The sequence below is a fragment of the Ochotona curzoniae genome, unplaced genomic scaffold (genome assembly GCF_017591425.1).
Source record: "Ochotona curzoniae isolate NIBS_2020 unplaced genomic scaffold, NIBS_Ocur_1.0 contig_3332, whole genome shotgun sequence".
NCBI classification, from domain to species: domain Eukaryota; kingdom Metazoa; phylum Chordata; class Mammalia; order Lagomorpha; family Ochotonidae; genus Ochotona; species Ochotona curzoniae.
In genome coordinates this window covers 1,136,979-1,150,770 of record NW_024465816.1, presented here as the reverse complement: position 1 = coordinate 1,150,770, position 13,792 = coordinate 1,136,979, and the positions used below count along the sequence as shown (strand labels likewise).

Genomic DNA, 13,792 nt, shown 5'->3' with positions numbered 1-13,792 from the left:
GGAGAGACAGAGAGGAAGATCTTCCATCCGATGATTCACTCCCTAAGTGAGCGCAACGGCCGATGCTATGCCTATCTGAAGCCAGGAGCCTCTTCTGGGTCTCCCACGTGGGTGCAGGGTCCCAAAGCTTTGGGCCGTCCTCGACTGCTTTCCCGGGCCACACGCAGGGAGCTGGATGGGAAGTGGGGCTGCCGGGATTAGAACCGGCACCCATGTGGGATCCCGGGCGTGCAAGGCGAGGACCTTAACCACTTGAGCCACCGAGCCGGGCCCGGTTTTGTTTTTTTTTTTTTTTACTTGGATGATCTGTTTATTGATGAAAGAGGGTTGTTGAAGTCTTCTTGTACTATTGTATTGGGGCTTCTCTGTCCCTTTAGATAATTGGATACATAGATATTTATAATCATGCTTATTGATCCCTTGATAATTGTATCGTGACTTTGTTGTTTTGGTTTGGTTTGATTTTTCGTCTTCTTTTTTGTTTAATCTTTGTTACTCATGCTCACTTTTGGCTTCCATTTGTGTGGAGTGTCTTTTGCCATCCTCTCACTTTCACTCTGATGAACATAAAAGCCAATGCTAAATATCAAGTCTGAAGTCTGGACTTCATTTGATTTCCCTCCTGCAGACTGAGGTGTCTCCCCAAGCTGTGCTGCTTGGAGCTGGGAGGAGTCACTCAGCAGCTCTTCTTTCCTGCCTTCGCCAGTGTGTTTGTTCTGGTGCTATACTACAAGTCACAGTTGTCTCTCCCTTGGCTCTTTGCCTCTTGGGAAGGTGACTGGGAGTGAGAATGGCTGTTCAGACAGGTGTCTCAGGGCACTGGAGTGTCTTACTCAACCATTATCTTGCCCTGCCTCTGATAGGTCTGGTATGTAGGTTTTCCAATTTCATGTTTTTAGATCTGCCTTCTTTGGGTGTTTACTGCTTGGATCTCTAGTTTTCATTCTTAAATGTTACTATTTAGCTAACCAGCAATGCTGCTTTTTTCCTAGAAAGCACGGCCAGACAGTGTGTAGCGGCTCGGGCACTAACCCAACAGCAAGTCCGTGCTTTGCAAGACGGGGCAGAGCTCTATGAGGCGATGAAGAGCGCAGCAGACCCACGCGAGCTCGAGGTGAGAGCAGGAGGGCAGGCGTCCCCCTTCATCTTCATCTCCATCTTCATCTTCTGAGGTGGGAAACTGAACTGAACTGAATCTCTGGCCTTGAAGGGGATACAAACTTTTCTTGAGACCTCAATAATAATGTCAAACAGGTGGGACACATTTTTTATTCTTTACCAAGTGGAGAATAGAAAAGTTCCAAAATTGCATCTATTATGCTGATTTTTAGAAAGAACAGGTATTTTCAGAGCAGTGTCAGTTTCCATGTTCTGGTTCTTTCTCAGATACTGTGTAGTGTCAGTTTCATAATCCTCTCTCTTAAAGGCATAGGCAGAAATGTGTCCAGAGCACTCAGCTGTTAGAGATGGCATCATCAAGTCCAGCTGAGTGGTTTACAGTCAGTCTTCCACTTGCAGTGCCAGCGCTCCACTGGGGCACTTGTTCTAGACCTGGCTGCTCCACTTCCCTGGCCTGGGAAAGCAATGGAGGACAGCTCAGGTCCTTAGGACCCTGCACCTTCATGGGAGACCTAGAAGAAGCTCCCAGCTCTAGCTTATCATCTCTGCCTTTCACATAAAAAGAATATAAACTTTAGAATCATGGCTCTACCATTTGTTAGCAAAACAAATTGGGACTAAAATAGCTGTGAAATTTGCTGTTTTAGGGTTAAATTACATAATGTATATGCCATGTCAATAGAGCCAGCTAGTGGCTAAAGTCCTCACCTTGTACACCCAGGATCCCATGTGAGCGCCGGTTCATGTCCCGGCTGCTCTACATCCTTCTAGCTCCCTGCTTATGGCCTGGAAATGCAGTCAAGAACGGCCCAAAGCCTTGGGACCCAGTACCCATGCGGGAGATCCGGAAGAAGCTACTGGCTCCTGGCTTCTGATTGACTCAGCACCAACCATTGCAGCTACTTGGGGAGTGAACCAGCAGATGAAAGATCTTTGTCTCTGTTTCTCCTTCACTCTGTAAAATCTGACTTTCCAATAAAAATAAATAAATCTTTAACATATATATGTATGTATGTATAAAATGCCATGCCAACACTGTTCACTGCAGTTTGAATATACCTCTATGTATTAACATATGCCAGCTCCAGTGACTGGCACGGTTGGGCAGCAGGCTGATTTCCTTCCAATAACCCCATCATTCCATTTGGGCTCTGGTTCATGTCCGGGTGCTGCACTTCTTGTCCTAGCTGCTCCACTTCCTTTCCAATTTCCTGCTTACGGAACTGGCTGCTGGTTTCAGATTGTCTCAGCTCAGACCATTGCAGCCATTGCAGTTCATTTGGGGAATGAACCAACGGCGTAAAGATTTCTTCTCTGTCTCTTCTTCCCTCTGTAAATCTGCTTTTCACATAAATAAATGTTTAAAAAGAAAAAAAAAAGATAAACCACCTCCTAAACCATAAGAACACCTAAATTTTTTAAATAACTGATGCAGATTCTAAGGTTAGTCTGCTATACAGGGAGGGGGTGAAAATATTTTAGGAAAATTGCTGGTTGATTATTGATTAGTTTTATTTACTTGCTAGCTTGGTGGGTCTCATGAATGTAGCCTTAAGTTTCTTACGGAGTGGAATTACAAAATAAACAGTATTATGTAAACAGTTGAGCACTGCTGCTCTCAACAGAATTCTCTTACATTCTTAAGTTTCACAACTTGAATTCTGGTGAGAAGTGACACCAGTTTTAAAGCTAACACATGGTTGTTTCCCTGGAAAATTATTTGCTGTGTCTCCTATACCACTGCATGTATTGAAGTTTGTTCATTCTGTGAAGCAGCATGAAGATAGCTCTAATTTCATCTACAAAGTTTAGCAATATTTGTATTTTATGTGTAGACTGTCTTGATAACATCATTAATATAAGAAGAGAATAAGGGGGAAGATTAAGAGTTGAAGGACTAAATTCTGGATCTGGTTTTGCCTTATCTCTTTAAGTCCCATTTCCCATCTTTTGTCAAGGAGAAAAACCTAAAAGCAGGTCATCTTAAAAATTAATTAATAAATAAATAAAGCCAGGTCATCAATACACAACTCGTATGAGTTTGGAATTGCATAAAGTTGCCTGATTGCCAGGGAAGAAGAGCCATCGATATCTGAGCTAGCCATGTTTGGGTCAGGCATTGTATGCTGAGTGAAGCAGCTGCCATGAATCCTGCTTTGACGCCCTCTGTCTGCTTTCAGTATTGACGCCCTGGGAGGCAGGCAGTGGATTAAGTGCTTGAATCTCTGCCCCTCAGGAGCCCAGTCAGAGTTCTTGGCTCTCGGACTTGGCTTAACCCAGCTCTGGCTGTTAGGGGCATTTGGAAAGTAAGCTATTGGATGGAACATTGATTCATTCCCTCTCAGTTGAACTAATTTCTGAATGTTTAAAAAGGCTTGTAAAGGGCACAGACATTGTATGTTCTCCCTTAAAGTATGGCTTAGGATTAAAGTGTCAAAGGCAATAGCAATCTAGAAAGTTTTATGTGCATATTCTATTTCTGTTTGTTGTATTTGACTATTTATTCACTTGCATTTTAGTTTTATTGGCCAAGACTCCCAAGAGGTACAGGCAGCAGTTTGAAATGACTGGGAAACTGTAGAGGCAAAGACGGAAGTGCTAGAGCAGACATTTAACTGAGCAGTTAGGACATGCATTCCCTGATCCAAGTTCCTGGTTTCATTCCTGCCTCTTGACTCTTTACTTCTCCCAGTAAAAAGCTGGGCAGGTAGCAGGTGATGGCTCAGTTGATTAAGTTCCTACCACTTTGTGTGGACAGCCTAGATTGAGTGCCCAGCTTCAGCTCAGCCTGTTACTGGAGAGTTAATGCACAAGCCAGTGGAGAGGGGGTGGGGAAGGAGGGAGGAAGAGAGAGAGAGAGAGAGAGTGTGTGTGTGTGTGTGTGATGAATGAACAAGTTTAATTTTTTAGGATTTTTTTAATTTTTATTTGAAAGGCAGATTTTACAGAGAGGAGAATAGACAGACAGAAAAGATCTCTGATTCTCTGGTTCTCCCCAAATAGCTGCAACAGCCAGAGCTGAGCCCATCCAAAGCCAGGAGCCAGGAGCTTCTTCCAGATTTCCCACATGGACGCAGTGTTCCAGAGATTTAGGCCACTGTCCGCTGCTTTCCAAGGCCATAAGCATGGAGCTGGATGAGAAATCCCATATGGGGTGCCAGTGCCGCAAAGGTAGATTAGCATACTGAGCCACGACACCAGCCCCAATAGAAGTTACTAAAGAGTTGATAGAAGTGTTTATTCTACACAAGTGTTGTAAATTGTTTCTACTGTTCTAAAGAGTTAATGAAATTATACACCCAGGGCTGGGAATGAAGGTTCTTGAGCCAACCTCTGTATGGATTGGCAGGTAATTTTTTTCTATGTGCCTCAGTTTCATCATCTGTAACACAGAAGCAGTAATAGTATCTACCTCATAGGTTCACTCTGATGGTTAAGGAAATTAATCAAGATCCACTTCTCAAACAGGGCGTATTCATGTAAGCTGTTTATGATGTAGATGGTGATGATTATGATTATTAAAATAGATTGATAAATAGAAATTTATTTTGCTCTAGGGAAATTTGTCATGAGGTTAATAAGCAACTTGGAGTATCTGAGAATATTATGTAATTAACTGAATATATTATTCTGCATCCTTAAGATAAGCTAAATACTGTTGGATTTTATTTCCATCTCAAATGATCCAATTAGCATACTGGAATCTTGTTTTACTTTTTATTCTGATATCTTAAATGATCATAGAGTTATTTCAGTGAAGAGCAAATAAGAGCATTGAGTCATCACAGACAAATGTTAAATGATAAGAAACAAGCCCAGATCCAGTTGGAATTCAGAAAAGCTATGGAATCTGCTGGACAAGGGGAATGTGGCTTGTCAAGGGATGTTACAGCTGTGTGGAAATTGCGAATCATCACCTATGACAAAAAGGAAAAAAATTCAGGTCAGTATGTAGTCATTTCGTCAGTTTTAAGTTAGATAATCTTATTAATGAAACATAAAAATCAGGTTTAAAAAAAAGATATTACAGGTGCAAAATGGATGAGCAGTGCGCAAGGGGCCGGGGGCTGAGTGTGTGACTGACCTTTGGGGCCGGGGGCTTCCGGCTGTGGAGTATTTGCTTAGCGAGCATCCCTGGGCCAGAACCTCAAAACCCACGAGCTCTGAAATATGAGACGTTTTGGATTTTGTATTTTCAAATTAGACATGCTCACCTTGTAATGTCCTCCTTAGATTTTTATTGTTACCTATGTTCACTTTTAAACAAGAATTTTAACAATTCATTGTCATTGTGTCTTGTTCATTTTCCTCTTAACAGTTCTGCTGAGTATCTGGCGTCCATCCTCAGATTTATATTCCCTGTTAACAGAAGGAAAGAGATATAAAATCTATCATCTCACAGCATCAAAATCTAAAAGCAGATATGAAAAAGCTCACGTGCAGCTAGCAGCTACCAAAAACACTCAGTACCAAGAGCTCTCGGTATGGACCCTTCATTGCAGTGTTTCCGCTTTGATAATGCACATTAGTGTATGGAACCTGCACACGCTGAATGTTTGCTCCTGTCCTCTTAGGCTTCAGGTGAAGTCCTACTCCAGGTTTTCCAGCCGAGAGAGCTGCTTCACTTCAGCAGACTGTCAGACCCGGACTTTCAGCCTCCCTGCTCTGAGGTGGACCTGATAGGACTTGTCGTTTCTGTTGTGAAAAAAACAGGTAACACACAGTGTGTTTCATAGTCACTTTTTATTGGTTGTTTTGAAAACCATTGTTTTAAACTCTGGTTGAAGCAACCAACTGGCAGGTTTAGTGACTACTGACTTGGAATAGGCTGCTGTTATTGCCAGTGCTCACTGATAAACAGCTCTACATTATTCCATGGTAACAACTCAACTCTCCTTTCTGTACTTCTTAGAATTTACTGAATTGCAAAACTATTTTATGGCATATTATGGCATCCAGTGATTCACTCCCCAAGCAGCCACAATTGCCAGAACTGAACTGATCCAAAGCCAGGAATCAGGTGCCTCCTCCTGGTCTCCCACATTGGTGCAGGGTTCCAGGGCTTTGGGCCATCTTTGACTGCTTTCCCAGGCCACAAGCAGGGAGCTGGATAGGAAACAGGGCTGCCAGGAATAGAACTGGTGCCCATATGGGATCCTGGGCATGCAAGGCAAGGACGTTAGCCACTAGACACTGCGGCAGGCCCTGTAGATCTTTTCTTACCTTGGTTACGACGGTTTTCATCTTGGCCGTACTTGGGTGACTCCATTCATTGTATTGTTAGAAAGTGAGAAACATTTATGCCTCTAATCACTCAGAATTTATTGAGAGACTATTTTATGGTTGGCCTTAAGTTCTGGGTGCACAGCAAGTAGCAACCAACACTCCCCACACTCGTGGAGCCTACGTGGTGTGGGTGGGGGCAGGTGATCAAGAACACTAATAAAATTTGTCTTAGTGAGTGCTAAGAGGAGAGATTAAGTAGGGAAGGGAGAGCAGTGCTGGAGGAAAGGTTGTCATTGAGGTAGAAAGGGACCTCACTTGAGTGAGACAAGAAGCAATGGAGGGAATGAGGCCGAGTGAGACATCTGGGAAAGAATGTTCCAGATGATCATAAAGGATGCTGCGTGGTGCTGGTTAGCACGAGCAGAGGCTGAAGTTACACAGCCGGGGAGAGCGGCAGTGAAGGACCATTGATGCGGGAATCCTTGTCTGGGTTTTCACTTTTGCTCTGAGATTGCTAAGAAGCCAGAATGTTCCAAGTAGGTTTTCACAAGATCGCTGAGGCTGACACATTGAGACTAGGCCATAGTGGGTGTGAGGGTCCAGGGGAGAAAGCATTAGAGACTATTACAAGAAGTTAAGCAGGTGATCATGAACTAGATAGAAACAACAGAAATAGCAAGAAATGATAGGGTTCTGATTGTATTCTGAAAGTGGAGGAAAATTACAGGGATGATCTGAGCATCTAGCCATTACTGAAAGGGGAAGACTGGAAGGAAAGCGGGGCTGTGGGAAAGGTCAGGAGCTTGGTTTGGGACAATTTCCAGTGTTTGTCAGGCATCCCAGTAGAGATGGCTAGGTGGTTATTTAGGGAAACGTTCAGGGCAGAGGAAGTCATCGACCTATAGGTGACTGTCATTTCATAGACTGCGTGCGGTTAGGGGACAAGAGCAGAACATCCACACGAGGAGAGATCCAACGCCTGGTCCTAGGAGTTTGATGTTCCAAAGCAGGGGACATGTGAAGAAGCCAGTGAAAGAAGCAGAGGACTGCTCCGACATAGAGGGAGAGAAGCAGGAAGCCAAGGATGAAAGGAACTGCTTCGTGGTAGGGCTGGGAAACAGGCATGTGGCACAGCAGCTGAGTTGCTGCTAGGTGGGCCTACATTCCTGCAGTTCTTACAATTACAGAATCAGGATAGTAACATTCGTGCAGTGTTATGCATTTGGAGACATTGAAGTTATTTGAGTTAGAAGCTTTGTACACTTTTTATTTCTCTCTTCCAGGGTCCTAACCAGAATGCCATTTGCGTCCAGTCATTTCTTTCCATAGACTCCTACAATCTTCAGCAAGTTATAGTCTTCTCATATTTTTTCTTTTTCATGATTGTGACACTAATTCATGATTGTGGGTTAATGAAATATTTTTTGTAACATTTTGCTCACTTTGAGTTCCAGGAAGTGTTTGTATTGTGTTTTCGATTGCTCTGTCGTGGTTGGTTGCTGCTTTGTTTGGCAGCGTATGCAGAGAATGTGCAATATCAGTGTGGCTTGACACGCCCCCTTCCTCGCCTGTGCTCATCCCTTGACTCTGACTTAGGTCACCTATATTTCTTCTGTTTAAGTGAACTGAGCGGTGCATATTTTCTCATATCTCCTTTCTATAATGAAGAGCAGCATACTCTAGTGTTTCATTTGTGCTGTTTTTGTTGTTGTTATGATTAGTTGGTCGGTATTTTGCTTAACGCTTTGTCCAGGAAGTCAGTTTCATGGAGATTTCCCATAGTGTTCAGCGCAGCCACATGTACAGTGTTTATAAGGATGTGCTCTGCCTTAGCCTTCCACTCCTGTTGTGTGCACTGACATAAGTGCTTCCTGTATTTCATAGCTGTGAGTAGTCCCAGATGTTCCCAGATGTTCTCATGAACCTTGTGCGTGTGCGCTTTGCTACTGTCACAGGTCTGCATTGAGTGGAGAACTAGGCACAGGTTGCTGGGTAGAAAGGCAATGTGTGCAGCTGTGTGAAACCTGAGCAGGTGTTTTGCTGCAGGATTTACCGATCTGTCCTTGCACGGTATGAGCAGAGCTGCCTCCCTGTAGCCTTGGTTACAGAATGTCTTGGTGTTGAAGTGTTTGCATCAGAAGTAACAGGTCGTCTTGCTAATGCTGAACTTAATCTACCATTTTGATTTGTTTTTACCATTAGTGTCTGATAAAATAAGGCAGTGTATTAGAGGTTTCTTACAGTTTTAAACTTATCTAACACATATAATGGTGATTTTTTTTATCCTAGGTCGTGCTCCTTTGGTATATTTATCAGATGAATATCATAACTTATTGGCAATAAAGTTTTGGGTAGATATTAATGAAGATGTTATTAAACCGTGTGTATTAATTGCTGCAAGCAATCTCCAATGGCAACCAGAATCCAAACCAGGAATTCCTACTTTATTTGCTAGAGAAATGTCTGCATTTTCTGCCAGTCCAAAAGAGGCCCATTTTCAGGAGACATTCAACAAAATGAAAAATACTATTGAGGTAAAATTACTGCTATTGAGATGTGTGTATGTGGCATCTACGGAAGTTGGATAGTTGAAGCAATGGGTAACACAGTCTCGAAATGCACTCCTTGTCCACGGAGATACAGGAGCGTCACAGCTACCAGGGGGAAGAGTGTGGTTTGAAATGAAGTTAAGAGACCCTGTGAAAAGGATGTTCAGAGATGTGTAGACCATGTAGGCGAGCTGGAGATCACTAACCTTGGCTGACGGCCACTGAAGGCTTACTCTGTGTCAGGCTGCGTACGCCTGTCCCATCTGATTCAACAGTTCTATAAAAAACTGTTGTGTAGTGCTGCCTCCCACAAAAACTTTGGACTTCATGTACTCATAGCTAGAGATAAATGCACAAAGATGAGCATTTTCATTTGGTAGTTTAATGTTTGAAATGTGTGTTATTTAAAGTTTTCATAAGTAATATTTTTAGGGACCAGTATTTAGGCTGGTGGTTAAGGTACCCAAATCTAGTATCAGGGTGCCTAGTCCAACATTCCGGCCTCTGGCTCAAGTCCAGTTTCCTACAAAGGAAGGCCGGAAGCAGTGATGGTGCGAGTAGCTGGCCTCCTGCCCCGCCTTGGAGGTCAGGGCCGAGTGTCTGTCTCCTTCCTTCAGCAGAGCGAGGCAGCCAGCAGAAAAGCACCTACTCTCACGCGCTCTATCACCCAAATTAATTAACTTTTTTTTTAATTAAGCGTCTTTTGTAAAGATAATATTTGGGGGTGAACTCTGTGGCATATCAAGAAAATCCACCAGCTGCAACATGGGCATCTCATGTGGATACCAGTTCTTGTCCCACCTGTCCCGCTTCTGGTCCAGGTCCTGGTTAATTAGGCCTGGAATGAAGCCCCTGGAGTTAGCTGGCCATTGTGGCCCTCTTGGGAGTGAACCAGCAAATGAAAGGCTTTGCTCTGGCCCTCTCTTTATATAGTTATAGGATCCTGGCACTTTGCACAGGGAGGATTAACCAACTTGATCATTGCACTGGGCCCCATTATGCCGAATTTGGCAAAGCCATTTGAAATTGCTGCTATTTGACCAGTTGTGACTTCTCAAATAAGAGTTTCATGCCATTTAAACTGCATACTGTTCCATTTAATTCTTGGGACACACATGAGACAGCTGAAGTGATTCTGTAGTTCTACTGACCTCAGGAAGATTTTTACAGATGTCACAGCTTTTGGAGGAGCTCTGGGCTTCTGACTCCTGATCTTGAGTCAACCAAACGCCTAGCAGGATCTTGCACCCAGCTGTTTCCCTCCCTGCCCTCCTACCAGTCTGCCCTGCTCCCCTCCCAACATCTAGTTCCCACAAATCACTAGTCGGCTGGCATCAGCATGTCTGACAGCTGCTGCCAAAATTATGAGTGTCTCATTTTGATTTCTGGTTTTAAAGGCAATGTTTTCTGAAAACGTGCAGGTTTGCAGATTGTAAGAGAGTTTTTTTTCAATGTGTTTTCTTAGAATATTGATATATTTTGCACTGAGGCAGAAGAGAAGCTTGTGCATATACTTAGTGCAAATGACCCCAAGTGTTCTACGCCAGCTAAAGAGCCATCCGCTGCTCAGACGGTCCTCAGTGCCGGAAGTAAGCCTGTGGTAAGTTACCATGGGTAATGTTATTCTAAGCGCTCTGGTAGCTATCCTGTGGAAGCAACAGTGTTTTCTGGCAAATACTTAGTAAACAACGTAAAATGTATTCAAACTTACTTAGAAACTAGGTGCCTGTTACCAGGTCCCATAGGCGTAGCTTACTTAGGAATTATTGCAATAAGAATGTGTAACTCTGGGGGTAGCTGCATAAATAGGCACCTGTATTTCAGCATACCAAATACATGTGAGTGGAAAGCCTCTTAATTTTTTCTGGAACCATCCCTTGCAATTTGTTCTTTCCAAGGTCAATTTAACTAATTAAATCACAGATGATACAGGTCAGTGGAAGACTGTTAGGTGGGCTACACAACTAAGTGTATCTACTCATGCACCCGTCGCAGCAGTCCGACGAGATAAGGCTCTCACACCCGTTTTACCCATGCGGAGAAGGCAAGCTGTTGCCTAAGCACGGGAAGCTAGAAGAGTGTTAGCACCTAGGCAACGTGTTCTTAAAATATGACTCCCTTTTTAACCTGTTAGTAATGGAAATATGAAGCATAGTGGCTTCTTTTTTGTCTTTTACTGTAATTACCCTTCATCATCCTTTCTTTTCATTGCTTCTATGTATTTGTTTATTTAGGTTTTAGGTTTCTTTATTTAGGGACAAGTGATGTGGCATAACTGGCTAAGCCTGTGACACGAGCATCCTTGATAGGCACCAGTTCATGTCCTGGCTGCTCTGCTTCCAGTCCACATCCCCACTGAGGTCCCTGGGAACGCAGGAGACCCAGGTGACGCTCCTGCCTTGGCCTGGCCCGGCCTCTGCAGCCGCCTGGGACGGGAACCAGTAGATGGAAGATTTGCCTCTCCCTCTGCCTTTCAGCTAAATCTTTTGAAGTTTTACTTATTTACTTGAAAGGCGGGATGACAAAGAGGGAGAGAAACAGAAAAGAATAGAGAGATGGCTTTGGTCTGCCGATTGACCCCCAGATGCATGCATCAGCCATGTTAGGAGAAACCAAAGCCAGGGGTTCTGTCCAGGTCTCGGGGTGCACATAACAAGACTTTAGATGCTTAAGCCGTTGCCTGCCACATCCCAAGCACACTGGCAAGACGCCAGATCTGAAGTGTGGTGTAGCCAGGACTCTAGCCAGGAACCCCCTTATGGAATGCTGATATCCCAAGAGGTAGCATAGTGTGCTGTGCCATGACGCCCAGCCTTTTGTGTCATTTTTTTATATTCTGTTATGCAAAATTATTTCCTTCTAAGATAGGAATATATAATTGGTTCTTGAAATCGTCTACCCTGTTAGCAAATAAAGTGTTTATGATGCATGTGTGCCTAATGAAAAGTTTTGTTTTGTTTTAGATATTAGCACTTCATTATGATGGGAATTTTAACTTTTTTTTTTAGATGCCTTCTGTTAGTGAAATAATTTATCAGAGTCCTTTGTCACTCTGTACGCCAAAAGGGAAGTCAGTTGCCACACCTGTGCCTGCCCAAGTGACTTCAAAATCTTTCTGTAAAGGGGAAAAGGAGGCTGAAGACCCAAAAACCTGCAGAAGAAGAAGAGCCTTGGATTTCCTGAGCAGACTGCCTCCACCTCCGCCGGTTAGCCCCCTGTGTGCGTTTGTCTCACCAGCCGCACAGAAGGCGTTCCAGCCCCCGCGCAGATGTGGCTCGGGGCCCGAGGCACCTGCGCCGCGCAGGGAGCCCGGTTCTCCCCAGGTGACTCCGCTGCAGAAATTCAGGGCCATTTCCCCTTTGGACAGCGATTCAATAGCTGATGAAGAACTTGCCCTGATAAACACCCAAGCCCTGAGGTCCGCTGCAGCAGAACACCAGCCTGGCAATGACCCCAGCAGGACTGACACCGCCCTTGCAAAAGATTCTCCAGCCCCAAACAGGCACTCTGCTGCAGCTCTGAGCAAAGCACAGGAGCTCCGCCAGGCCGCCAGAGAAGAAAGTGAGACTGTCCGGAAGGACACAAGCATGAGAAAAAATACATCCAGAAGATTACAAAGGCGGCAGAACCTCAACGATTGTCAAGGTGACCAAGACCAAAATGACAGTAAACCACCTACTGATTCTTAACCCCGCCCTCCTGTAAGACAAACAGTCGCACACTGCACATCTTTGCCCAACAGGATTTGCAGTCTCAAATTTACCTGGATTTTTTATATATAAGGATGCTCCCAACCAATTATTATTGGTATACTTTTACTTCTGTTGTATGCCTTAAAACTGTGTATTTATTAACTAATCAAGAAGAAAAATCTTTAAATAATTATGGTGATCACTGTAAATATTATTTTGCAAGTTAAATAAACATATTCTTTTAAATTGTGCTCACTGATTAAGGGCGTCTCTGTGTAGGCGTTTGGCCTCCGATGGTCCCTCCTGGTTCCTGCCTTGCAGAGGAGTCACTGCTGTCCCTCGCGCGTCTGCAGGAAGCATGGGACAGCGCTAGTGTCGTCCTGTAACTAGTTCATCCTCAAGTCAGCGTGAGCAACAGAGCATCGGGCCAATTCCCTTTGATGATTCCAGCCTGTGAGCTCTGAAATTTTTTCAGTTAAAAATTCAACATGCTAAATCAGAGGAGGTTTCATAGAGATGCTTGCTACCAAATTGGCACTAAGACAGGCCTCAGCGCTGCTGTCTTTGAAACCTCCCCCCAAGGACACATGCAAATGAATCTCTGGGTATCTACTTTCTCGTGCTTTCTAAAGAAAGGGATAAGCCAGTTCTAACTAGGAGGTAGTAGCATGAAAAATCACTTGTTCCGGCCTGGCACAGTGGCCTAGCAGCTAAAGTCCTCGTCTTGAACGTGCCCCCGGGATCCCATATGGGCGCCGGTTCTAATCCCGGCAGCTCCACTTCCCATCCAGCTCCCTGCTTGTGGCCTGGGAAAGCAGTCGAGGACGGCCCAAAGCCTTGAGCCTGCAAACATGTGGGAGACCTGGAAGAGGCTCCTGGCTTCGGATTGGCACAGTAATGGCGGTTGTGCTCACTTGGGGAGTGAATTATCGGACAGAAGATCTTCCTCTCTGTCTCTCCTCTCTGTATATCTGACTTTGCAATAAAAATAAATCTTAAAAAAAAAAAGAAAAAGAAAAATCACTTAATTCACCAAAAAAAAATTGTTATTTAGATTTTATTGGAAACGTAGGTTGACAGAGAGGAGGAGAAACAGAGAAAGATTTTCGATCTGCTGATTCACTCCCCAAGTGGCCACAATGGCCAGAGCTGAGCTGATTCTGAAGCCAGGAGCCCGGAGACTTTTCCTGGTCTCCCACATGAGTG

General features: G+C 44.1%; 1 protein-coding gene across 1 annotated transcript in view; it reads left to right on the top strand.

Moving 5' to 3' along the window:
• BRCA2 (BRCA2 DNA repair associated) overlaps positions 1-12,583 on the top strand; it is a 56,665-nt gene extending 44,082 nt beyond the window's left edge. Inside the window, exons 22-28 of the mRNA XM_040979886.1 lie at positions 993-1,114; positions 4,864-5,062; positions 5,438-5,601; positions 5,694-5,832; positions 8,635-8,879; positions 10,360-10,494; positions 11,903-12,583. Coding sequence (XP_040835820.1) covers positions 993-1,114; positions 4,864-5,062; positions 5,438-5,601; positions 5,694-5,832; positions 8,635-8,879; positions 10,360-10,494; positions 11,903-12,583 — 1,685 coding nt within the window. The remainder of the gene's footprint in view (positions 1-992; positions 1,115-4,863; positions 5,063-5,437; positions 5,602-5,693; positions 5,833-8,634; positions 8,880-10,359; positions 10,495-11,902) is intronic.
• The last annotated feature ends 1,209 nt before the right edge of the window (positions 12,584-13,792 follow it).